This window comes from Muntiacus reevesi, chromosome 3, assembly GCF_963930625.1.
Source record: "Muntiacus reevesi chromosome 3, mMunRee1.1, whole genome shotgun sequence".
NCBI lineage: Eukaryota > Metazoa > Chordata > Mammalia > Artiodactyla > Cervidae > Muntiacus > Muntiacus reevesi.
Window position 1 is genome coordinate 164,799,331 of NC_089251.1, and position 27,926 is coordinate 164,827,256.

General features: G+C 45.2%; 1 protein-coding gene across 1 annotated transcript in view; it reads right to left on the bottom strand.

Annotated features, from left to right (window-relative positions):
- The window catches only part of TULP4 (TUB like protein 4), a 190,690-nt gene that overhangs the window by 18,468 nt on the left and 144,296 nt on the right, over positions 1–27,926 (bottom strand). The window contains exons 5-8 of the mRNA XM_065931049.1: positions 13,847–14,027; positions 11,866–12,000; positions 9,302–9,468; positions 753–977 (exon numbers count right to left, since the gene is read on the bottom strand). Coding sequence (XP_065787121.1) covers positions 753–977; positions 9,302–9,468; positions 11,866–12,000; positions 13,847–14,027 — 708 coding nt within the window. The remainder of the gene's footprint in view (positions 1–752; positions 978–9,301; positions 9,469–11,865; positions 12,001–13,846; positions 14,028–27,926) is intronic.

Here is a 27,926-nt window from a genome sequence, read left to right on the forward strand (position 1 = left end):
GTTGAGAATCGCTACTGCAGAACGGAGACTGTAAACCAACTCCGGGCAGGGGGAATCATAACAGGTTCTAAGACTCTGATGTTTTAGAGAAAAAGTAACCAACAAGCTAATGTGATACTTAGAAGCAAAGACAGAAAACAAAAAAAAGAGAATATTGTACAGAAAAGAACCTAAGAAGCAGAGGCAGGCCCAGAGAGTAGGAGGGAAAGCCGCCTTTAAACAGTGACTGGCACCACTGTCCACCCACTCCAAGAACAGACTAGCTCCCAGGTTACAGCTGGCAGCCAGTGCTACGGGGGGTCGGCCTCCTGAGCACAGGGTGAGGAGAGCACACCCTAGGATCGAACGGGGCTCGATCCTCACCACTCCCGTAACCGTGGATGAAGAGCTACCTGACTTCCAGGGACACGTGCCCTGCTCTCGCACATGGGGTCACAGCAGCGGCTGCCAGTGAGTCAGGACTGAACGGACAGACTGGTCATTGGGAGGGCCACGGCAGTCAGGCTCCGGATGCTACCATTGCCACAAGAGGCTCACATCCATCACCCAGGACCAATCCCCCTTGGACACGGACGCAAGGGGTGGACCGCATGAGGGAGGACCACTGCGCACTCTGGGCGCTGCCTGACTGGTGCTCTGCTTGCAGACTCTCGCCCATCTCCCTGACCCCACCGCTCCTCCCCGCAGTCCTTTGGGGGCGGGCGGGCAGGGTGAGGGGAGGAGGAGGAGGAGGCGGGGGGGGGGGGCTTCACCTTGATGGTGGGGATGAAGGCAGTGGAGAGGTAGGAGCAAAGGCGGGGGGGTAGGGTCAGCTTGCTGACATCCTTGTCCTCGCGCAGGGCGCTGGCAATGGCCTGCTGGCACAGCAGCTGCAGGCTGGACACTCGGTGTTCCACGCGCACCACGTACAGGGCCGGTCCCGACGCCATCAGCAGCCGCGAGTCCCGGTGTCCCCAGCAGATGGAGACAATGGGGCGCTGCCGGGGAGGGGAGGGAGGGCTAGCGTCAGCCTGGGCTCTTGGGAAAGCAAACCGAGGTTACGCACCCCGTGTCGAGCAAAACAAAGTCATCTCCCAGATTTGTAGCAGGTTGGTTTTAAAAAGCACAATAGAGAACATTAAATCCACATGATAAGAGTCAGTACTGTCGATAAACCGCAGTTAGGTCCCCAGGCCAGAGCCCAAAGCACCAGAACAGTATTACAAAATTCTTTCACATGGATTATCTCATTAAATTTGGTAACAAAAAACCTACCTGAGCTTCGTATAATGACATTTCTGCCAGGGGATGCACTTAGCCTGGGGTACAGTAACCCCTTTTCCTTACTGAGGCCCTGACTATTTGGATTCTTAAGTAACCAGTAGCAGTCCAAGGCTTGGAGGAGTAGTGAGGAAGTAGACCAGATGGTTCATCACTTTGGTCCTGACAAGGAGCATTTCAGAGTCAGGTCAACACTGGATTCAAGTCACAAGCTTGTGACCCGGGGAATATTATATAACCCTGGAAGTCTAGTACTTTTTCATGAGTAAAATAGGGGTTGTGAGGATTAAAGGACAGAAAAGATTAACAGTGCTTCTGGGACCCATCACAGGTGACAATGCACAGATTCTCAGCTATCCTTGAGCTGACGGGGCAGGAAAGGGCAGAGAGAGGGACATCGTTTCTGTGGCAGCTGCTCTAGGAGTCTGTGGACGTGACTTGCTTTGAAAAGAGAGGATGATAGCTAAACTTGGGAGTCAGAAACTGGCTGTGTTGGGGAAAAGAAATCCAAAGCTCAGGGGTCCCATCAGCCGAGGAAGAAAGAAAGAGGTGGAGGGCTGTGATGGAGAAGCAGCGAGAGAATCTGCTCCTTCCTATCCAGGCAGATGGAGTCCTAAGTTAATGGAGTCCTGAGGGGCTGCCAGGATCAGAAGCAGGGACACCAGATCTTGCACATGAAACAGATAGGAGAACCTTCATGAAACTTCAGGGACAATCGTCGAGATAAAAGGAACACATGAAGACAGTAGCTTAAAACAGCCTCCAGGGTCAGCTAATTCTGGTTTCAAATTCAAAACAAAATGCAAGGCTGAAGATAATTCATCTTTCATTGCCATCACAGCAAGGCCGGGCAGCCACAGCGTGGGACCACAGCCGCGGTCCCCTGGAGGAGGCCGATGGGGCCTGGCGCTCAGTCTGGGGGCTTCAGACTACTTCCAAGATGGGCCTCCTTCCTTATAAGAGGATCCCTCACAGATGGCAGACCCAACAGAGGACATGGTTAACTAACAGCAAGACATGATCACTGCCGAAGACAAGGCAGACAACACACACAAAAACATCCCCTCTAAACTTCTTGGCACACCTTAAACTCACAAAGTGTTCATATCAAATAAATCGTAATAAAGCTGGAAATAAATAAGAAAACTAATGCACACAACAAAGCCCTTTTATACCTCGTGTATACGTGCACAGGTCTCACACGTCATCCTCCTCTTTACAAGGCTCATCTCCCGCTGGAGCTCACCTTCGTGTGCTGTCCACTGCACCCCAGCCTACAGAGCCCTCACTACAAGTGCTGTGTTGTCTCAGAAAGCACGGAGTCAAGGCGGCGGCAGAGACACAGACAGAGCGGTCATGCCCACAGACAGCGTGGGGGCGCCTCGATTCAGCGGCCTCGCCCTCAGCGATTTCTGGGGCCCCGTCTGTAGGTAGAACAGGCATTCCCTGGTCTCCCCCAACCCAGCCTCACACACGGGGCATGTCTTTTCCAGGCACGCCCCCCCTCCCAGGATCAGCTGCAGCTGAAGAGGACTGTGTCTGCCCAATATTCTCTTCCAGCAAACCTGGATATACATGCCTCCCACAGATGATGTTTTTGTTTGAACAGCTGTCGTTTGCTAGGGAAAAACTCAGATGCAAATCTGTAGGCTTCATCGCTTTCTCAAATTGCACAAAATGACTATGTTTAGAACCAAAGTTAGAGGTGTGGAGTTGATAATATTCAGATCTTAATCTGTGTAGGTATTTTGCACATAAATCTGAGGCACAAGACGAGACACTGAGCTGCGTTTCGGGAGCATCAGTGTGGTGGGAACCTGGTGCCATGGTGAGCAGACTGGACAGACACAGGTGTCCCCAGGCTGGAGACGTGCGACGTCCACAGGGAGCTTGGGGAACAGCTGTGGACGGTTAGCCTGCCCTCTCTCTGTGGCACACACCAGCCCCTTACGAGGAGGGGGCGGAGTCTGCTCCCTCAGCCTCCCTGGCCATGGCATCACCGATGGTCAACGGCCAGGTTCAACCACTTCCAGCACACGAAGAGACGCCAGGGAGCTCCTGCCCTCACTGCCTGCTGCCACATGGCACATGCCGTGCACCTACCAATCACACTCGCCTGTGAGCTGTCGTCAGTCCGTCAGCAAGCCCTGTAAAGTGTGTGCAGTGGGCTGGACACCTGCTGAGCATCCCTGCTTCACGGGGCTGAGGCTCTGAGGAACGAGGGGAGACAGGAGGGTCTCGGGCTCTGTGATAGGGACGGACGGTCTGACGGGGTCAGATGGTGACAATACTGCAAGGTAATAGCAGTACGATAAGGGGCCAGAGGAAGAGCAGAGGTCATTTCAGGCAGGGGGCAGAGAAGGCGTCCCTGGAGGAAGTCTCAGCAGAGGCCTGACACGAGGGAGCCGTGGACATGGACACAAGGACAATGCTTGTGATCGGAGCCCAAAGCTTCCCACTACTCCGCTATCTGTGTGCATTGCATGGGGTCCTCTAAAAACTCAGTGAAGTGAAAGTCGCTCAATCGTGTCTGAATCTTTGCGACCCCCATAGACTATATACAGTCCATGGAATTCTCCAGGCCAGAATACTGGAGTGGGTAGCCTTTCCCTTCTCCAGGGGATCTTCCCAACCTAGGGATCGAACCCAGGTTTCCTGCACTGCAGGCAGATTCTTTAGCAGCTGAACCACAAGGGAAGTCCAAGAATACTGGAGTGGGTAGCCTATCCCTTCTCCAGTGGACCTTCCCAACCCAGGAATTGAACCGGGGTCTCCTGCATTGCAGGTGGATTCTTTACCAACTAAGCTATCAGGGAAGCCCCTAAAAACTTAAGGGGAATTAAAAAAAAAAGCAGGATGTCCTTCCCTTGTTAAAGATGAGCTGTTCAAGCACGATTAGAGTTAACAGACCACAGAAGGTTCAACCAGCTACACTGGCCTTAGAGAGAGAAGGTGGCCACCCCGTCACGTGGGTTCTGGGTGGTAAGGCCCTGCTGGGGAGTCAGAGCCCGGGAATGTCAGAGGGGCCTCCTGTCACTCAATCACCGGCCCTCCATGCTGTTGTGCTTTAGTCGCTCAGTCGTGTCTGACTCTTTGCAACGCCATGGACTACAGCCTGCCAGGTTCCTCCATCAGTGAGATTGCTCAGGCAAGAATACTGGAGTGGATTGCCATTTCCTTCTCCAGGGTGTCTTCCCAACTCAGGGATTGAACCCATATCTCCTGCATTGGCAGGCAGACTTTTTTTTCTTTTACCACTGAGCCACCAAGGAAGCCTGAGCTCCCCCTAAGAAGGTACGTATCTCTTTCAGAGAAAATACACTTCAAATGTTTCAGAGCCCCGGACAGAAGGGGGTATTCAACGTTTGTACAGGCATGTACACAGAAGGAAAGCCTTCAAGAACAGTTCACTTGTAAACAGACCAAGGTGGTGACTAGTCACCGTAAAACTGTGTTGGTTGGTGCCATGGACAGTTCTGAATATTGAGTTACAATGATTTGACCTAAAACTAAGCCACAGTAATAAAAGCTGGCTCAGGACTCATTTACCCAAAGCTCCATTTTAAAAGAACATGCACCATTCTTGAATTTTGTAAGCAGACAATCCCAGAGAGAACTTTTTCATTTATTTACAGCAAACAATGGGAAAAGCATACCTAAGACAGCTTTGTGAGAATAGGCAGAGTTAATTCTCAACAAAAGGAGGCAAGTACAGTTTTTTCTAAAGGAGTCTCCTTCAAGAGCACAGAAAGTCAGTGACCATAATCACTCACTTTTCACTATCTTTCACTCACTTCACACTTTCTTTCTCCCCTTTTAATTTTTTACCCAAATATCTTACATCAGTACCTGAACCTTACAGAATATAAGGCGATTCCACCAATCTGCCTTTAATAGAGAAAAAGTTCATAAAGCTAAAACACACAAATCCCCAAAATCCAACAATCCAACCAAACAAAAACACACTGATCTGAATTACTGAAGCCTTTGAACTCCAGTCAGTGATGCTAACCCTCAAACTGTGGTCAGATGATCAGATACACAATTACATATGTGCCTACTAAGCCAGTTCCATCGTATCTGACTCTTTGCGGCTCGATGGACAGCAGCCCACCAGGCTCCTCTGTCTATGGGATTTCCAAGGCAAGGATGCTGGAGTGCGTTGCCATGCCTTCCTCCAGGGGCTTTTCCTGACCCATGGATCGAACTCTCGTCTGTGGCATCTCCTGCATTGGCAGGTGGGTTCTTCATCACGAGCGCCACCTGGGAACCCCCAATTACATAAGATGGTCACAGACAGCAGCTGGTGAGATGGACCATAGACTTTTAAAGTATGACAGGCAGGAAGGAAAGGAAAATGAATTAGAGTGTATTTCCTTCTAAGAGCATCAGCCTCGGGCTTTGCTGTTGTGAGTAACTCAGGAGAATCGGTTTTAAAGCGAGGCTGCCACCAGTCTGAGCTGGGCACTGGCTTTGTGCGCAATAATCTACAATCTCATTAACTTGGAAATAAATTATCCGATCTAAACTGCATTTCGTTCTTTTTATAAACAGCCCAATAAGCTGCCTAACTTCCTTCCTGCCATAAAAATGTTCCTGCCTTTGGACAACTTGAACAGCACAGTACAGACACGTGATTCTAGAATCATTACAGACGACAGTTAAGCTGCTGCCACACACAATCGATACTGTACTTGGTTTTTAATAGCATCATATTTAACTGTATATTATTGAGGCAATTTTTCAATGGCTGAAACAGACGTTCAAATGAAAAAAAGAGTCAACAATTTATTAAAATGCAGGGACGTTATGTGAATATCTTTCTCCAAAGATAAATAAGATAGCCAGTCTGTCTCTTATCCCTGAGCCTCAAATGGCTTAAACTCAGGATCTATGCTAGTTTCATGTGATAGCTGATGAGCAATCTTGCACATGGCTAAGGTTGTCGAGCTTCTATTGCATTCTAAGCACAGTGAAGATCAGAAAAATAGAGAAACTGTGGTCTTTGACTTTAAGAAAGTAAAACAAGTAAACAAAAAAAGTGTAGTATGTGCCAGAGGTATTAAGCACCCTGAAGGTTCACACAGAAGAGGGCCTACAGTCTTTGGGCAGATTTACCAAAGGACGTGACTGTGCTGACAACAGAGACGATGGATTTCCCCAAGCTGAAATGGCCGTGAAGGACAGTCTCTGTAGGGGAGATGCAGTGCCAGTGGGAAGGGCGCCCTGAGTTGCACAGAACCATGGACGATGCCCAGTGCACTTGGAGTGTGCTTCAGCACTTCAATTCACAAACACTCTAATAAACATAAAAGATCTTAAGTCAGAAAGGGCTGAAAGTTCCCAAGCTCTCCTACTTGTCTTTCAGTTAGCCTAGAGACAGAAAGCGAGCATGAGATCTGATTGAGGGCACACAGCCTATTGGTTCAAATATTCAACAGAAAGAACTTAAAAACCATAACTGTCCATCTGTCAATCCACTGAACACATATTTACTGAGCACCTATACTAAGTTCCAGGAAATAGACTGGCAGTAGGGTCACAGTTACTGTGTAAGCAAGGTAACCTCTTCAATCTCAAACACACAGGGACTCCAATATCTCCATTTACTTTTCCACACACACTGGCCTCCTGCTAACAGCCTCAACTCTGCTCCACTTCAGTGCTTCCTGGGTTTGCCTCATCACTTGGAACCACTTCACTTCTAAAGCAGGAGCTTGAATTTCCTATCCAAGTGCAGCTTCCCACCCTGTGTTTATCACTTCTTCCTGAAAATGCCTGATTATGACTTTTTTCTTGCCACTCTCAGGTCACAGAGCTTCCTCCCACTCCAATTTCGTGGCTGCCCATTTCTATAACCTTCTTCCCAATTCCCCAAGTTCCTTCGATTCTTCATCTTTCTGCTACATGAATCTCTCCAATTCCTAATATCAGGCAGCTTGTACCACTTCTACCTCTAGGGGTTGCAGAGGTGGCCTGGGCAACGTTCAATTTCACTTTAAAACCACGCTGCCCTTCTCTGGCTGGGGCGTGATTCCAGCTCGTTACCTTGACTGGCTCCCGTATCACCTTTCATACCCCAGCTCTCAGAGCTCTGAGCTCAGGGCCCAGCTGCATAGGAGCCACGCAAAACATGTTTGCTTGATGCTTGAACAGATGAACAAATATGCTTATCTGCTCACAGATGATTTTACATCATTGAAAGATACATTTAAATCCTGTAACTTTGGACCTTCCCAGCAGTCCAATGGTTAAGAATCTGCACATCCACTGCAAGGGGCTCAGGTCCGATCCCTGGTTGGGGAACTAAGATCCCACATGCCATGTAATGCAGCCTATATAAATAAATAAATAAAATTAATACCAATAAACATCTTAAAAAAAAAAAACTTCCAACTCAACAACAAAAAACGAGCAATCTAGTTAGGAAATGGGCAACAGCCTTGAACAGACATTTCTCTAAGGAAGTACATGAAAAGATGCTCAATGTAACTAATCATCGGGGATACACAAATGAAAAGCACAGTGAGATCCAACTCACGACCATCTGGATGGCTACCACCAAAAAGTCAGAAAGCAAAAGCTGGTGAGGACGTGGGGGGTCTCTGTGCACTTCTGGTGGGAGTGTAACCTGGAGCACTCACTGTGGAAACAGTATGGAAGCTCCTCAAAAAGTTAGAAACAGAATTACCATATAACCTAGCAATTCGACTTCTGGGCATTTATCCAATAGCACTGAAAGCAGCATCTCAAAGAGATATTTGTATATCCCCATTCACAGCAGCATTATTCATAATAGCCAAAAGCTGGAAGGAAACCAGACATCCACTGATGGATGAATGGATGAACAAGATGTAGTTGTAAACATACAACAGCATATTCTTCAGCCTTAAAAAGGAACGAAATTCTGACACAGGCTACAATGTGGATGAAATAAGCCAGACACAAAAAGACAGACACTGCATGGTTCCACTTACACGAGGTATGCAGAATAGTCAAATTCATAGGAACAAGAAGGCACAGTTTCAGTTTTACACGATGAAAATGTTCTGGAGATTGGTTACACAGTAATGCAATACACTTAAAAATGGTTGAGACAGTAAATGTGTATTTTACTACAACTAAAAATATATGTATTTAGATAACTAGTGCCGGCATCTGGATTCCCAGGTGGCTCAGTGGTGACTTCACCTGCCAATGCAGGAGACACAGGACACACAGGTTTGACCCCTGGGTAGGGAAGAGACCCTCGAAGAGGAAATGACAACCCACTCTAGTAACTCTTGCCTGGAGAATCCCACGGACAGAGGAGCCTGGTGGGTTACAGTCCATGGGGTTGCAAGGAGTTGGACATGACTGAGCACACACACAACTACAAATTTCCTGAAATCTGGCACACCTGTCTCTCTGATGAGCTGGGTCAGACTAGAACATAAGTCCCTAGTTTATTATCACCCTCATCAACCGTCAACTCACTCTCAGACCTGTCTCTACTATACCTCCAAGACAGTGGAATTGTGTCTCCACTATAATTGATCCAGACCAGAAATGAGGCAGTCTACAGATTTCTGGGAAATAAGAACAAACAGAAAGGGGTCCACATGTTCTTAAAGACCTTTAAGCTTTTCTACTTATTGTTTAACAATAATTTAAATGCAAAATTTAAATTAATATAAAAGCATACTACTTAAATGTAAAAGTATACTACTGGCATAACAAACAAAATCAGAGTAAATAAATGAAGATGCACCATTTACTTCTCTGCAAGTTGCTGAATTTTACCTTGGAATGATGAAAAACACTAGCTCACTCTGCTTACTCACTGTCCACCATTCCGGAATGGAAATGGATATATTTTGGTTAAAAGGCAAAAACTTCTTTTTCCCTTACTACTTCTGGTTTATACCCCATGATTTAATTTAGGTCAACAAAAGATTAAAGTCTGCCAAAGATAATTACAACAAGTAGAAGCAGTTCACGAGTACCTAATGGAAGTTGGGGGCAAATTAACACACCGCGTGTGTCCGACACACGTCCTTACTTGCACAAGCGTTTCCAGTGTAAAGATGTGCTCCCCACGAACGTTGTAGAACTTGACCATGGCACTCCTCAGAAGGGGGCCACTGGGGAGCTCGCTGAGCTGGCTTGGGCGCTCCATGCCAGCAACTGCCAGGAGGTCTCCCTGCGTGCACCACTGGGCCACCACCTCTGAAACGACAGAGAGGGAGACAGTCAACACGAGTTGGCAGGGGGCGGGGGGGGGGGGGGGGGGGCGTGGTTGTGTCCGTCCTGAACTCTCATTTAAGTAGTTTCAGAAATGGATCCACTGAGCACATACAACGGCGTCAACGTTTCTCTCATGAAGGCAACTGAGACTCTGAACACAGGTGTTCATTACATGGATGGGGAGTGTTCATTACATGGGTGGGGACTGCAATTTCCCCTGAAACGCACCTAAACCAGGAGAAAACCACACATGACACACCTACTGCAGTAGCAGCACTTCCACGATGAGAAGGGCACAACTACAAGAGTGCATGTGAGACCAGAGTACCCACCACTGTCCATCCTGAGTGTCCTTCCCTCTGCTGTGACCCCTACTCCCAGAGAGGACTCGGAGAGTTTCCAAAAGCTCCAAGTGAAATGCAAATCAAGAGCAAAGCCTAAATTTAATTCATTTGATGTTCTGTGCGCTACTACTAGACAGATGAAGTTCGGATAAAGGACAGGTCTGCATATCAAGGCCTTGAGTTTCACCCAGCATCTGGATGACGTGATGTGGGGTCTCAGAAAAGAAGACGATCCCTCTGCTGGATGGCAGTGTTGTCAGACAGACTGTCACAGAGATGTGATGCTCACCTACGAGCCATTCAGGACCTAGAAGAAACGGCTGTTAGACGTTGTGTGTGTCTAATTCCAATGTGAGCAATTCACTTATTCTTGCTGGTGAAACAAGCTGCTGGTACAGTAAGATTTATAGCATAGCTTTTTCCCCCTCAAGATCCTAAAACTGGATCTGGCTTATCCAGAGATCCCTGAAATCTAGAAGTCCATGGCTGATTCTGCAGAGAGGTTGGAGTTGAAAGGTGCACCCCCATGACAAGGACTGGTTTCAGATCTGGGTCTAGATTTCGGCAGTTCCTGAGCTCCACCCGTGATCATGGCAGCTCTCTCTTATTCACATGCGGCACCGATTCTGACATCAACACCAAGCACATTCTAAGGTCACCAAAGTTCCCCAGTTTCCCTGGAAGACTGAAAAGCAGTCCTGGGAGAAGACAGCTCTCCAGAACCCGGGGACTGAGGGCTTGCTTGTCAAGTCAGCTGCAGACAGAATCTAGAGACAGACCCAGCAGAGGGCTGAGAGGAAGCAGTTATGGACACACACAACATGGTAAAATCTCTACAACTGGAGACAGTAAAAGCATCAGTAAATAGAGGATTTTCCTTTTTCTTATAGACAGGTATGAATAAGGTTAAGTATTGGGTTAAGTTCGTCCAGGTTATTCCCAATGGGTAAGTGGGTGGTGGCCCCCGCAGGACGGGCCGAGACACACGAGCCATTCCAAGGATGCTCAGCAGCTAACACAGGGAAGCCTGCGGGCTTGAGGCGGCTGTTTGCTAGACAGTGATATCTGAGTAAGGATCTTAGTCCAAACGTTTATGAGCAAATGCGCAGGGATTTCTTTGGTGCAGTTATAACATTACACTGAGACAGCTGCATTTCCCAAAGGTATGTCATTCTTTTGAAAAGAATAAGTTTCATAAGAATAATGCCATTTCTTGTTCTGAAGATTATATAACCAGGAACATAAAAGGATGCAGAGACAAGCGTGGGCCCCTTGATACTGAGCATAAACCAGGCCTGAGCCACAGGACAGGCATGCAGTTATCAGGGATGCCCGGCCCCGTCCCTTCCTTAGACGGCCACATTAATGACTCATCTATTAGCCACTAGATGTGTGCGCACGCACATGTGCACATGTGTCCAGAGACAGGGAGGGAAAGAGGAAAGGGAAAAGAAAGTGAAGGTTCCGGTCCGCCCCACCTCCATTCAGATCACAGCAGGTCCCTTGAACATGGGGAACAGAGACCGCCCTGGAGCTTCTGCACTGCACTGTCCAATGCTGAAGACACAGACCGCTTTTCCAGAGAACTCATCAGACTTCCTGAACTGCACATTTCACAACACTCAGAATGCGGACAGACCCCAATTTCCTCCTGAGACACCACTTCCTACCGCCCTTCAGGAGGCCATCAGCCGCTCACCGCTGACCTCACAGATGCCTCCATTTGACACGTTTGTCACAAACACCAGCTTCTCAAGAACCCTCACAACCCCAGCAGCTCCTGTGTGTTGTCTGCAGGCGAGCGCTCCCCATCCAAGAGGACTGCTCCGCCTAAGAAGGGCAGGTGAGGACGAAGTGACTGTCAGGAGTGCTTCCTCAAGAGGCTAGACAGGAATCGACTGGTCGGACAATCAGAGGAGCGAGAGGAAAGACCTTCACGGACGGACTCCATTAAGCCCGGCAGAGGGGACTGCAGGGGCCGGGGCTCAGCAGGCCTGGGAGGGACGCCCAGCTCACAAGGCGGGCCGCTCCGTACCTTTCAGCCCCGACTGGATGATGGTGGGAGACAAGTCGTCATAGCTGTTCATCAGGCTGATGTCTCCGGAGGTGAAGCTGACGGTGAGCAGGGGCTTGATGTTCTGCACTGGGATAGGATATGCTGCTGGACCATCTGTGGGAACAGAAGTGCCAGGTGAAAATGAGGCAAGGAGCAAGTGACCCGAACCCAGGCCTGCACGTGCAGCCCTGCGGAGGCCTGGAAACTGCTAACAGTGCAGGCCAGACCCTGGGCTGGGGGGTCACCCAGGAAGGCAGCGCTGCACAGCATCAGGCTCTAACCACACAGAGTACGGGGGGAGCCCGGGACGAGAGGCGGTGGGGACAGCAGCCGTGCAGGCGCTGGGCAGGGCTCCCTGGGCTCTGGGTACCCTGCTGAGAGTTTACCAACCTATGTGTCTCTGGGGATGTGCCAACGTGAATTACTTTAATGTCACGTGCCATAGAAAGATGGGGGCAAGTATGAAAACATTTTCTTAATCCTGGTCCAATGAAAGCTGCCTTTCAACACTGGACACACTTTCACTGAACGTTACAGGCATCGAGCAGCTACCGTGAGCTCTTTGTTTTTATAGGAAGAGACCCCACATCTGGAGGAGGCACAGGCTGGCTGTGGCTGATGCCCAGTGTGCCTCAGTGTGAGGAGACATGTGTGTGCGCACATGTGCGTATTAAGGAAGGAGCCCTGAGGGGTGCTCTTCTGCGTCCACCCCCTGCAGTGGGTCAGCCTGACACCTGCTCACTCGCCCTGCTCAGCCCACCTGTAGAGGGTCTTGTAATAACTGTCCTCTGCTTTACTTTATGATGCTGCAGGTACTGACCTCTGTGCTCAAATTCCCAAGGTCACCAGGAACACCCTGCTCTCTCTGAAAGGCAAGTTGCAGTCTCCTTCAAATTGCCCCACTGCTTCTGAGGAGGAGAACCGGTTAGAATGTAGCTGGGAACTAATGCTGCTCTTAGACTTCATCTGGACGTGCTCCATCACCTTGGTCTCTGGACCCTATTTCTCCCCTAGTAAGAGGGGAAAAGCAAGTGTGCATTCAACCCAGTAAGTTCTGTTTTAAACGTATGCTGAGCCCAGTGTTGAAAGACACCAACTTGATCACTGACATCGGCAGTCCTTCCATTCCACTACTCATCACACGGTCTCCTTTAAAAAGAGGGGCTGGAGCGGGGATGGGACCCTGGGAGAAAGTCAGAGCCCTGGGGGGCCATGCTGAGGGCTGACAGTGGGGACGGCCAGGCCAGCACCCACCCCCAAGGCTTCTGCTCTGGGGCCTCAGGCACACTTAGGGTGGTGGGCGGAGGCAGAACCTGAAATCACCCCCACCAAGGGACTGAAACCATCTATCATGACTGGGCCAAATGTTCACAAACTCAAGATGTCATCTACTCTAACATCACTGCAAGGCTTGGAGGTGGGGGGGGGGGTGGGGGCGGGGGGTGAGGGCAGTGGGTTCTTCTGAACTGAGGGAAGGGAAGGGAAGAGCAAGGGAAGACCTGCCTGAAATAAACAGGCAGGGACCTGGCACCCAGCCCACTGTGCTGGCCTTCGTCTCGGGCAGAACGAAGCCTTTCTGCACAGCCAGGGTCCCTGGCTTCAGGAGCGTTATGGATCTGGAACACTACGGGTTAGGGCGCAGGAACGCACAGCAGTTTTCTCCTGCAGCTCTGTTCTCACTAGGTACCCGGTCCCCACAACACCCCAGGGACATGGAAACAGCCATCAGTCTCGTTCTGCGTCTAGGAAAACCAGTGGAGGGCCAAGCCACCAGACCAGCGATTCTGCGAAAAGGGATGGAAGCGAGGTGATGGTCCGTCCGGGTCAGAGACTGGGTCGGCTCTGCCCCGCATTCTGCTGAGAAACCCGCCCGGTATGGCCAGGCACCGCGCTGTGGCGGGCCGCCCCGTCCCCCCATGGGGAGGGGTCCTTCTCCTTCCTGCCCTCCCTGCACGGCCACCTTGGGGCGGGGAGTAGTCGTCCGAGTCGGTGTCACTCTCGCTGCTATCCTCCACCAGGAAGGCAGGGTAGTTCCAGGACATGCTGAGGATGCCGTCCGACTCGTGCAGGAGGATGTGGGCCAGCATCCGGCCGTGGCAGTCCATGACGATCACCTGCCCATCGGCGGTGCCAAACAGTACCTGCAGCAGAGGAGCGGAACCCCTGATGGGTGGGCATCGAGGACAGCGGTTGTGGCCCCACCCCACCTCAACGGTTCACAGGAGAGAATACCTTAGAACTGGAAGAAGAGACCAGTTAAGCAACAGGGATACACAAAGCATGAAGTGGCGGAAACTTAGCTGGCTCTTACTAAGAATTTTAGGCCTCTATTAGCGCAAAGGGACTAGTGCTGTAACAAATATGTTATGTGGACGCTTTCGAATAATGTCAAGATCACCGTGTCACATTTTGTGGGTTGCTTTCTTTTTTTTCAGCTGGAGGAGCGGGGGTCAAGAAGAAGGTAATATTCTCTTTTTTTTCTTTAAAAAAAAAAAAAAAAAGCAGCAGCAGAGGATCATCGTATGCAAGTGTATGTAAGCAGGTTTATCTTGTGTTCCATTTCACTGAGAATAGTAATGGGGTTGATGTATTTAAGTAATAATGTTATAGTAAATTAATGGTATTAATATATTAAGTGCTTACTTTGTACTAAGCACAATTCTAACAAAGTTTAGACTGTCTGAATAATTCTGGCAGCTAAGCCCCAGCACTGCTGGCATGAAGCTGAGACGCCTTGTGTACTGAGGGCTGCTCCTGGGCGTCCCCGCAGTCACCTGCCCTGAGCACACACTCAGGTGTGTGCTGGGGTGCGAGTAGGCACATGGCCAGGGCTAAAGCACAAGCAGGAGAGGAAGGCTGGATGCAGGGGTGGGAGGGGATGGTGGGCGCCCTCCATCAGAGCGGCAGAGCAGCCGCTCACAGCTGCTGGGAGCCCCTGACAGGCGTCACTCCGATGGGTGGCCCTGAAGGGCCCCTTGGAGCGCAGGAGGCAGAGCTCCCTCAGGACACCCGTGTTCTCTCCTACTGTGTGTGCCGGGCCCTGCAGTGCCTGTGTGTTCTGCACTGAAGTCTTTGTAGCTTTTGTGTCTAATGAGAATTCTCTAACCGTCAGCAACTCACTGTGAGAACCACCCAAGTTATTTCCATTTTATAGATGCAGAAACAACTTAACAGAGCTCAAGTAAGTTGACAAAGTCATTAAGTGGCCAAGCCAGGGCTATGTACCTGGAAGGACCAGGGTTCACATAAAGGGGAAGCTATTTAAGACTCCTTGGGTTCATGCCTCTTTCTGCTTTTAAGACTCTGACACCGAGCTTCTGGAGGTCAAAGACTGTCGGTAGTTGTACCTGGGACCTAACAAGAGCTTTGGGTACAGTGGACACTAAGTAAGTATTTACGGTTACATGAATAAGTTAAGGTCAGTGACAATCAGAAGGACATCTTAGGACATAAATCCAGATGATTAAGATAGATTAATTGCAAAACAAGGTATATTTCATTTAAACAGTAATAAGCTGACAGAATTTACAGAGCTGTTCAGATAAACCAACTGTCCATCAAATATTCCTTTAAACATGAGCTACATTTTAATGACTGGAAAGTAAGAAAAAAAAAGGAAAGCTGGAACAGTTTTCCCTCAGGGCTCGTGATGAATCATTATTGAATGATGCTTACAGGAAAAAGAGATAAGTTGTACTAGGAACACAGTAAAAGTCATTTTAGGAAAAGTTGAATTCCTGGCTGCCAACATTGAAAATGAGTATCTACTAGCAAGTCCACAAGGACCTCATGAGACATGGACAGGGAGAGGCAGAGACAGCAGGTGTCTCCTGAGCAGTCCGCAGTGCAGATGAAGATGAAATGTGACCTCTGGTAACTTCAACTACAATTTACATATTTCAGAGGAAGAAGATGTATGGAAGTCCTCTAAAGCGACATCCCAGGATACAGGCTTTTATTCTCCAGTTCCCACATCCTCACTCACTTGTTCAAGCATGTCTGAAGGGCAGCGTTGTACCTCGGAGTATGTGAAGGGGTTATTTCACCACTTATGACTTTGTTTCTCATAAACATAGCTCATGAGCAGGCAACAGCAAACAGTTATTCTTCTCAAGTACCCAGAATTAAAATGGATCAAACCCAAAAAGCTCCCTGGGCCCTTCCACTGTAGTTCCCACAGTCTCCACTGGCATGATGATCATCACTATCCTTGTATCTTATTGTGTGATTATTTGATCTGTCTGACTCCCATGCTAGACATAAGTTTTTGAGGACATGGACCATGTCTGCTCTCACTACGCTCTCCCCAGGGCCTGTCCTCGGATGACATACAGCAGTGCCTGTGAAGGGAGGGAGGAAATGAAGCATCGTTTGAGTAACACATTTTTCCATTTTGGAGAAGAACAGACACCATCTAATTCCTGAATGAAGGACTGGTGGCTTAATGAGTTTTCAGTGTTCAACATCACACTAAAACAAAAGAGGACAAGAAAACCAGCCTCCAAATTCCCCAACATTAATCAACTCTGACTGCAGCTCTCTTGGAGGTTAATGCACTATTAAGATCAGGGAGAAGGAAAAAGGCATCCCTAACGCTCGAGTTGTCAAGCAGCGATGGAGGAAGTTACCCTGTTTCGGAGCAAGTATGTCAGATAACTGAAGAACATGGATATGACGTAAAATCAGATTTCTGAAAATCTCTTCTATTACAAGTTCTTTTCATGCTTAATCACTTTTAACGAGATAAAGCTTCTCTGAGCCAAGGACTTCAAAGGAACAAGACAGCAAAGTCTAAACAATACTGAATACACATGTGGGCAAAAGCACCAGTCTCTGCAGCCTCTCCTCCCTAATTCTGGGGCTCTGGACAGACTGGTCCGGCTCCTCTTGCCCGGGCTCAGTCTCCTCCTTCAGGCTTGGCCCAGACCCTTTCCCCTCTCTAGGAGGTCACAGTCAAGTGTCCTTGGCCTGGCGTGCTCCCTGTCCAGGCCATTCCCCTAAGCTCCAGACTCACACACTCCAACTGCCTGCCAGTCGCCGACCTCTGGATGTGTTAAATGTTAAAGGCCAGGCCCATCAGAGCCAACCTGTCCCTGATGAGGGGCATGACCTCGTCTGTCCCTGGCCAACACACACAGCAGGTCCTCCGCTGGCAAAGACTGTGGTTTGTGCTTTATCTCCAGTGTCCAGTGCGGGGCCTGGTGTGTAACAGGTGCTCAGACATCACGTGTCAAGGCTTTTGAGACCCACCACACAGAATTATTCTCACTCCAGCCATGGTCCCTACAGTACTCTGTTTCCATGGTACCATGAGCTTCCTGAGGGCAGGTCTGCAGCCATAGGTTCTTACCTGCTGCCAGTCACCAGTGGATGCTCAGTGACTCTCAGTAAATGAATTTCTGCCCAAAGCTTTCGCCTTTGCCCAAGTATTCCTACACATGAACAGCTTCTTTCTTTTCTTCTTTTAACTAGATCAATGCTCAAATTTTCCCATAAAACTGGCCTCCAAAACACTTTTAGTTATGGATAATTTAGATTTCTGTCTCATATTTCCCCTACTATTTCTGTTGGACTGCAGGCTTCACAGAGTGGTGGAGATAATGTTCCCTCTGTAATATGTACCCTAAGAACCAAAGGTGGTAGAAACCTGCCAGCCCTTGGGGTTCATTGGCTGTCCCTCAGGACAGGGGATGCTGCTTCAGGGCAGTGTTTAACACCAAGGCAATGTTTTTAAAAAACTGTGGCATCCACATACAATCTCTCCATTCTAAACTATTTTTAGATGTAATCATTTTAAAATGTAACACAATTATCACCAGCAATTTAAAAAGAACTAAGCCACAGGAAGAAGACAGAAAAGCATTCAAAAGATTTATGTTTTGGAACCAGTGATGATATATCATCAGTACCTTTATCTCTGGAGACTGGTCCTCACCTAAATTCTTGAATAAAGACCACGTTAGGAAATTTCAACTATAAAAATGCATGCTTCTGTAAATGTAGTAGAGTTCAACGAGTAGCATACGAACTAGTCACAAAAGGAGTTGATTTTTCCCATTTATTTGCTTTTGTGATTTAAAGCTGGGGGAGAGGATGACAAAGTTATTACAAATTCCGACTACAGGCATACCTTATCTTATTATACTTTGCATATATTGTTTTTTTTTTTTTTTTTTTTTTTTTTTTACCAAAAAGGTTTGTAGCAACCCTGCCTCAAGCTAGGCTGTTTGTGCCATTTTTCCAGTATGATTTGGTTACTTTAGGTATCTGTGTAATATTTTGATAATTCTCACAGTATTTCAAACTTTTTCATTATTATATTTGTCATGGTGATCTGTGACCAGGGACATTTGATTTTACTACTGTAATTCTTTTGGGAAACCAGGTCCATGTAAGATGGTAAACTTGATTATTTAAATGACAACAAAGGATCTAGACTATGACATAAACTTAGTTGATAAAGCAGGGCTTGTGGGAACTGACTGATTTTGAAAGTTCTCCTCTGTATAGAAAGCTATCATATACAGCACTGCATGCTACAGAGAAATGGTTCATGAAAGGAAGAGCCAATTGATGTGACAAGCTTCATTGCTGTCTCATTTTAAGAAATGGTCTCAGCCACCCCCACATTTAGCAACCACCACCCTGAGCAGTCAGCAACCATCAACACTGTGACAAGGCCCTCCCCCAACAGAAAGATTACCACTTGCTCAGATGATGGCAATTTTTTTAGCAATAAAGTATTTTAAAATTAAAGTATATACATTTTTTCTTTTAGCCATAATGCTATTGCATACTTTTAATAGACTATAGTACAGTATAAACATAATTTTTGTATGCACTGGGAAACCAAAAAATGTATCTGATTCACTGTAGTGCAGTGGTCTGGAACCAAACCCACAAAACCTCTGAGAGATGCCTGCAGCTGGTGTCAAGTGCCTACAAGCACAGCTGTGGAGGGAGGAGGGGAGGGAGGCGGAGTAACGTCCCTTTGCGCCTTGGCAGGAATCTTCTGTCCTGAGATACACCAAAGTAACACTTCTGTTCTGAAAGACCTCCCTGTCAGCTTCAAAACTCTAGCTTTCAAATGTGCTTCAAGGCCAGATTTGAGCATTTTGTGACTAATATTTTTTAGTATTTTTTCAGTCACTGACATGAGACATTTGTAAAGGACAGAACTGCTCAACTGATTAACAGAGTATCTCCTGGTTCAAAAAAAAAAAAGGATAAAATATAACTTCACAATTGATTCTAACAACCACTTCTAAAACAGCCATTTTAAGACTTATTCTGATAAACATGGGAAAGAAATCTAGCCCAAAACAGCTATAATAAAAATTTGTATCTTTGGGCTAAACATGTAATTTTGAAGTCGTTTCATCTCCTCACTGCAGGTTAACTGCTTATAAACTAACCCATAAAGAAGAGAACCCACTATATGTTTAAAGATTTTCAGAGAAGGAGATAGTCTATCCACCTCAGGTACTGAATTTAACATTAAATAATTTTCATTGCTATAACATTCTTCCCCAAATCTTTCAGGTTCCATTTTAAAGTTTATTCATCCTTTTAAGACACCTACACATTATTTCTGGGGAGTGGAGGGGAACAGTCTGACTACAGGACTAATTTAAAAACACATTTAACTAGGATACCTCCGGAAGGACACACAAGTAACTGGAAACACCGATCACCTCTGGGGACAGAAGTGAGTGGCTAAGGGTAGTGGGGAGAAAGGGAACTTTTCATCATATATCCTTTTGAACATTTAGGATTATACACCATGTGAGTATGCTATTGAAATATACTTAAGTACACATGGAATGAAGTAGAGAGAAAAGGTTCAGGAATACAGCTCCATTATCAGATCTCTGGAGCTGGATGAAATGTGCTGGGCCTGTTTGCTGAAGATTGTCTTAAGTCTACTGGTGAAACATGCTTTCCTTTGCAAAGAACTCAGAATTGGGAGTTGGCTTGCTAGGGGTCTGGTTCTAGTTTGATTCCTAACACTTATGTCACTTTGAATTGATCATTTGCCTCCCTGAGTACTGTTCTCGTCTTCATCTAAAAAAGGTTGTATTAGGTGAGTTTTCAAATCCTTTCCTGTTTCAAAAGGCTCCAAATCTTTCAATAAATATCTAAATACATTTCTCATTATGTGGAAATAGTCATTTTTTTCCTGTGGCTACTAATAAACTTCCTTAACAAAAGGGCTAAGAGGAAATGATTTCCTGGTCTGAAGAGACTGAAAGCCTTGTGACTCAAGAGTAGAGGTCAGAGCACGCAGTGATGGGGCAGATCCAGCAGCGCCTGCGGCTGCCGTCAAAAATCAGCAAAACTGACACCAGTCAAGGAGGTAAGATCAGATTTTACCCAGGAATCACTACTGCATGACAAGGAGCTGACCTCAGCTTCCACTTGTGCAGACATGACTGGGCATCTTAAAGGGAGAGTGGGAGAGGGGAAGAGGAGGGAGGTGGGAAGCTCAATCCTGTCAAATGCTTTTTCTGCATCTACTGAGATGACCATATGGTTCTTATCCTGTATTTTGCTAACGGGTGTATCACAGTGATTGATTTTTATATGGTGAACATCTTGGCATCCCAGGGATAAATCCCACTTGATTGTTGTGTGGGATTCTTTTAATGAGCTATTTCACTCGGTTTGCTAGTATTTTGCTGTGGATTTTTGCATCTATGTTCATCAGGGATACTGGTCTGTAATTTTCTTTCCTTACAGTGTCTTTGTCTGGCTTTGGTATCAGGGTGATGGTGGCCCAATACTATAAAGCTCTTGGAGGGAAACATAGGCAGGACACTCACTGACATAAATGACAGCAATAACTTTTTCAATTCATCTCCTTAGGGTAATGGAAATAAAACAAAAATAAACAAATGGGACCTAATTAAAAAGCTTGTGCATAGCAAAGGAAGCTACAAACAAAATGAAAAAACAACCTACAGAAGGGGAGAAAATGATGCAACCAACAAGGGATTAATCTCCAAATTTACAAACAGCGCATGCAGCCCAATATCCAAGAAACCAAAGAACCCAATCAAAAAATGGGCAGAGGATCTAAACAGATGTTTCTTCAAGGAAGACATACAGAAGGCCAAGAGGCACACGAAAAGACATTCAACATCACTTTTAAAGAAATGCGAATCAAAACTACAATGAGGTATCACCTCACACCCAGTCAGAAAGGCCATCATCAAAAACTCCATAAACAGGGCCTCCCTGGTGGCTCAGTGATGAAGAATCCGCCCGCCAATGCAGGAGACATGGGCTCAATCCCTGATCAGGGAAGACCCCACATGCTACGGAGCAGTTAAGCCTGTGTGCCCCAACCACTGAACCTGTGCTCTAGAGCCTGGGAGCTGCAACTATGGCGCCCACATGCCGTAACTCCTGAAGACCACACGTCCTAGAGCCTGTGCTCTGCAACAAGAGAAGCCGCCACAATGAGAAGCCCATGCATCGCAGCTAGAGAGTAGCCTGCTCGCCACAACTAGAGAAGAACCTTGCACAGCAATGAAAACTCAGCACAGCCATAAATAAATAAAAAATTTAAAAATCTACAAAGAATAAATGCTGGAAAGGGTGTGGAGAAAAGGGCACCTTCCTATACTGTTGTTCAGAATGTAAATTGGTATAGCCACTATGGAGAACAGTGACGGAGGTTTCTTAAAATGTTAAAAATAGAAATACCATGTGACCCAGCAACAGTATATTAAAAAGCAGAGATATTACGTTGCTGACAAAGGTTTGTCTAGTCAAAGCTATGGTTTTTCCAATACTCAGGTATGGATGTGAGAGCTGGACCATAAAGAAAGCTGAGCATCAAAGAACTGATACAAGCAGTATGTGACATATTATACTACGTATATAATTATTATTAAAATAAACTTGATGTAGTGTTTGAAATAAAAAAAGCAAACATATCTGTTAGGTCTACTTGGTTTATAGTGTTGTCAAAGAGCACTGTTTCTCTATGGATTTTCCCTCTGGATGTTCTATCCAGTATTGAGAGTGGTAGTGAAGTCTCCCACATTAATGTATTGCTGTCTATTTAGGTTGCTGCAAAAGTAATTGTGGTTTTGCATTGCTGAACTTTGCTGTTTGATATTAAAATAGATTCTTAAATGTGGTTATGTTATACATCATTTTAATGAGCATTTTTCACTTTATGTTTTTTTTTTTGCTAATGACTTATTACTCACTGTTTATTTTATATTTATTTAGACCAGGGAAATGTTGTTAGACGAAAAGCAAATTTGAGCAATTTTCTTATTCAAGTTCAAAATGGGTAGTAAAGCAGCAGAGACAACTCACAATATCAGCAATGCATCTGGCCCAGGAACGGCTAATGAATGTACAATGCAGTGGTGGTTCCAGAAGCCATGCAAAGGAAACAAGAACCTTGAAGATGAGGAGAAGCAGTGACTGGTCACTGGAAGCTGACAACAACCAACTGAGAGAATCATTGAAGCTGATCCTCTTACAACTACACAAGAAGTTGCTGAAGAACTCAATGTCGACCACTAAGGTGTCTGAAGCAAACTGGAAAGGTGAAGGGGTTCCCAAGTGGTGTTAGTTGTAAAGGACCCACTTGCTAATGCAGGACCCAAAAGAGATGCGAGTTCTATCCCCGGATAGGGAAGATATCCTGGAGAAGGGCATGGCAACCGACTTCAGTGTTCTTGCCTGGAGAATCCCATGGACAGAGGAGCCTGGCAAGCTCCAGTCCATAAGCTTGATAAGTGGGTGCCTCATGAGCTGACCCAAAATTTTAAAAAACATTGTTGCATTGAAGTGTTGTCTTCTCTTATTTTACACAACAATGAACCATTTCTCGATTGGATTGTGACATGCGGTGAAAAGTGTCATTTTACATGACAACCGGTGATGACCAGCTTAGGGGCTAGCTGAGAAGCTCAAAAACACTTTCTAAAGCCAACCTGCACCAAAAAAAGGTCATGATCATTGTTTGGTGGTCTGCAGCTGGTCTGATCCACTGCAGCTTTCTGAATCCTGGTGAAACCATTACATCTGAGAAGTATGCTCAGCAAATGGATGAGCTGCACCAAAAACTGCAAGGCCTGCAGCTGGCATTGGTCAAGAGAATGAGTCCAATTTTCCATGACAACACCCAACCACATGTCGCGCAACTAATGCTTCAAAAGTTGAATGAATTGGGCTATGAAGTTTTGCCTCACTCACCCTATTCACCTGATCTCTCGCCAACCTACTACCACTTCTTCAAGCATCTTGACAACCTTTTCAGGGAAAATACTTCCACAACCAGCAGGAGGCAGAAAATGCTTTCCAAGAGTTTGCTGAATCCTGATTTTTTTTTAAATTAAGTAATTTATTTTAATTGGAGGCTAATTACTTTACAATATTGTGGTGGTTTTTGCCATACATAGACATGAATCAGCCATGGGTGCACCTGTGTCCCCCCATCCTGAACCCCCCTCCCACCTCCCTCCCCACCCCATCCCTCTAGGTTGTCCCAAAGCACTGGCTTTGAGTGCCCTGCTTCATGCATCGAACTTGCACTGGTCATCTATTTTGCATATGGTAATATACATGTTTCAATGTTATTCTCTCAAATCATCCCACCCTCACCTTCTCCCACAGAGTCCAAAAGTCTGTTCTTTACATCTGTGTCTCTTTTGCTGTCTTGCATGTAGGGTTGACATTATCAGCTTTCTAAATTCCATATACATGCATTAATATACTGTATTGGTGTTTCTCCTTCTGACTTACTTCACTCTGTATAATAGGCCCCAGTTTCACCCACCTTATTAGAACTGACTCAAATGCGTTTTTTTTTTTTATAGCTGAGTAATATTTCATTATGTATATGTACTACAACTGCCTTATCCATTTGTCTGCTGATGGCATCTAGGTTGCTGAAGCACAGATTTTTATGCTACAGTAATAAAAAACTTTATTTCTCATTGGTAAAAAGGTGTTGATTGTAATGGTTCCCATTTTGATTAATATACATGTGTTTCAGCTTAGTTACGATGATTTTAAATTCATGGTCCAAAATCACAATTACTTTTTCACCAACCTTAATATTTCTAATATTTCTCCTTTCAGTTGTGTCAGTGTTTGCTTTATATAATAATTGAGTGTTCTGTATATTCAGGTGCTCTATTGTTGTATGCATATATACTCACAATTGTTATTTCTTACTGGTAAGTTGACCCTTTGCCTTTATGTTTTTCCTCATCTCTTGTAACATCTATTCTGTGTGATATAATTACAGTCATCCTTGTTCTCTTTTGGTCATCATTTGTATGGAATATCTTTTTCCATCTCTTCACTTTCAGCCTATATATGATCTTCAATCTGAAGTAAGTCTCCTACAGGAAGCATACATCTGGATCTTGTTTTTGTTTCTTTCAGCAGACTAGCTGCTTTGTGTCTTTTTATTAGGGAGTTTAATTCATTTATATTTAAAGTCATTATTTATAGGGAAGGACTTATTATTGCTATCTTGTTAACTGTTTTCTGTCAGTTTCCTAGTTCGTTTGTCCCTCTCTTCCTCTCTTGCTATCTTCCTTTGTGTTTCCTTGAATTTTTTTATATTCATACGTTTGGATTTCCTTTTCTTTTGCATATCATCTAGAAGTATTTTCTCTGGTCACATGGAGCTTACATGAAAGAAATTATAGCTAAAGTCAGTCTACTTTAAACTCGTTAACAACTTAACTATAGTTGCATAAAAAACTCTACTTCTAATTATTTCATTCCATTGCATTTTATGTTACTGATGAAACAATCTGTATATTTTTACACTGTGTATTCATTGACACAGTCATTTTTAATAGTTGTCTTTTAAGTTTTATTATAACTAAAAGTGGTACATCCATCAACCATTACAGTAACAAAAGTCTGCATTTGTGTATACATTTATTAGCAAGTTTTATACTTTCATATTGTTGTTTGCCATCCTTTCATTTCAACTTAAAGAATTCCCCTTTAGCATTTGTTGTAAGGCAGGTCTAGTGGTGATGAACTACTTCAGCTTCTGTGTGTCTGGGAAAGCCTTTATCTCTCTATCACTTTTGAAGTACAGTTTTTTGCAGGGTACGGTATTCTTGACTGACAGTTTTTTCATTTAGCATTTTGAATATGTAGTCACATCCCCTTCTGGACTGCAAGATTCCTACTGAAAAGTTCACTAATAGCTTTATGGAGTTCTCCTTATATGAGACAAGTTGCTTTTTTCTTGCCGATTTTAAAATTTGCTTGGTTTTTGGACTTCTGATGACCTGATTATGATATGTGCCAGTACTTCTCTGAGTTCATCTTCTTTGGAATCCATGAGGATCACTGAATCTGTATGTCTATTCCCCTTTTGGGGGAGTTTTCAGCAATTATTTCTTTGGGTAAATAGTCTGGCCCCTCCCCCCACCTCTTTTCTTCTGAGACTCCCATAATACATATATTGGTCCATGTAATGGTATCCCACAAGTCCCTCAAGTTTTCTTCATGCTTTCACTTCTTTTTTCTCCTCTGACTAAATAATTTCCAATGATCCATCTTTAAGTTTGCTGATTATTTCCACTGCTTCATCTAATCTGCTGCTGAAACACCCCAGTGTATTTTTTCATTTCAGTTATCATACACATCGGCTACTTAATTTCTAATTTAAAAAACACTTAAAAACATTTGCAAGTCTCACCTGGTTCATGCATTTTCTCTTTAATTCACTGAGCATCCTTATGACTGCTATTTTGAATTCTTTGTCAGGTAAATTTTATATGTCCATTTCACTGGAGTCAGTTTCTAGAGACTTATCTTGTACCTTTGGGACTTATTTCCCTGTTTCTTAATTTTTCTTGACTCTCTATGTAGGTGTCAGTGCATCAGACAAAATTACCACCTCTCCCAATTTTCATGGACTAGGCTTGTAAAAAAGAAGACCCTCACTACTCAGCCTGTTCAGTGATTCTGGAAGTCACTCCAACCATCATACTAGTCCAAACCACCATCTCTGTTCTACGTGACCCCAAGATGTATGGAGTATGCTGGGTCCTGTCAGTGCTCTAATTCAAAAGCCAGTCCCCTGGGCAGCCCTAAGGAAATCTGAACACCGGATACATGGTCCAACTCTTCCCTACCCTCTGCTTTTAATGTAGTAGCTGAAATCTGGGGTTTCCTCACCAGCTCACTCTGTATTGGGCCAGGAGAAGGGGCTGTGTTGAGTATGCTAGTTCAAACTGTCATCTTTTTTCTCAGTGGCCCCTGGTGTTCCATCAGCCCTTTCAGACAGGTGAGACAGAAGCCAGTGGCTTAGGCCATACCCAGAAAAAAAATCAGAACATTGGACATATGATCCAGTTCTTTCCTCCTCTTCCCAGGGAGAGCTTGAAGCTGGGGTTTTTCTCCCAATTATATGGCACTTTGCCAGGGGTAGTGATTATGGCAAATCAAGTTTTTCTACCAGCTCTGATGTGGCCAGTTTCATAACACATTAGGGGTACAGAAGCCTCTCAACTAGCTTCTGGATTTCTCACAAAGGGAATTGGTCAGTATATTATTGATTTGGTATGTGTTGAAGAAAGGAGGTTCCAGAGCTTGCTATTCTGCCATTCTAACATCACTCTTGTTGAACACATTCTTTAGACGGTGCATTTAATAACAGCCAGCACACACAAATAACTGCCTCCCATCTTTCATTCTTAACTTGAAAAATTTCAAGAAAGTTTTTATTTAGTATGTTTTAAATTCACCTATACCGAGTGTCCTATACAGTGATTCTTCAATGATCTGAGTCCAGAGATAACAAAGAGCAACTTAATTTTTAAACATCTTAGTTGCCAGTGTCCTTCAACCAAAACAGCACAGAACAGTACACAGTAGTCTGGCCTACTTTTTCTAAAAAAATATTATTTTCTCCTTTGAGGCACTCAATAGGATATCCAGAACACACACACACAAGCAAAATCCAAAAGCTTTAACCAGTATTAACAGCAGTATAAAGATAGCCATAAAGGGTGGAGGCCCTCTCCTGATTTCCTTCCCTGAGTATGTTTCCATTATTTTCCTTGATTATCACTTACATCCTCCGTGCATGTTTCTGGCAAGAATCACGTCTATGTATGTTCAGCTCACGGCTTAAAATAAAGACGAGCTTCCCTTTTACAGTACTTTTTAGTACATGCACCACTGAAAAGTCATGGGAAAATCCAATGGGAAAGGAGGAAGGAGAATCATTTTTTCCACTGGTCAGATTAAATCTAATATCAAAGCTATGTTTCCACAAGTAGGCAGGATCTCTACTCCCAGGGCCTTTAACCTGCTTATAGTTCACTCTCCATCAAGGGTCTCTTCTCCAGAATAAGACTGGTTCACTGAGTAATTACTCTAGTGAGCTTGTGGATTAAAAATAGTAATAGCAATAAATAATTTAAGTACAAGAGCTTGTGAGAGAGATTTCCATGTGCTTCTCTCACTGAGTTAGCACAATGTCTTCCAAGTCTTCAGAGTAAAGCTAAGGCCTGTAGAGTTCCTATGATTACTACTGAAGGGACTAGGTGCAGGCTCATCCCCAAAACCAGCACTTACACAGCCAGCAGAGGAAAACATTTTCTTACAGTGAATAAGAAATTCCTTGCCAATACCAAATTGTGATTCCTTTCATTTTGGTTTAATTAAGTCTGGCTTTTCCCCTATTAATGAGTGGGTCTCACTTATGAGAGAGTCATTTCCTATATGTCAGATATCAGTAAATTACTTTTCATTTATAAAACTATGGTGGCAACATCATATTTTTAGCTGAAAATGTAAAGATTTATGTTGCTTTTTAAAGTTTCCTTTATAAACCACTTTTGATCTTACAGTGCAAGACACAGAGACACTTGAGAAAAAACACCCATCTCCTGGACACAACAGATGTCCTCCTTTAAAGCCATGGTCAATCCAAGCCCCAGACAAATCATTTACTCCAATCTGATAAGAACCTTCTTCAAGTAAGGAGGAGGTTGTGACAGATAACAGCACTGTGGTTATGGAAGGAAATT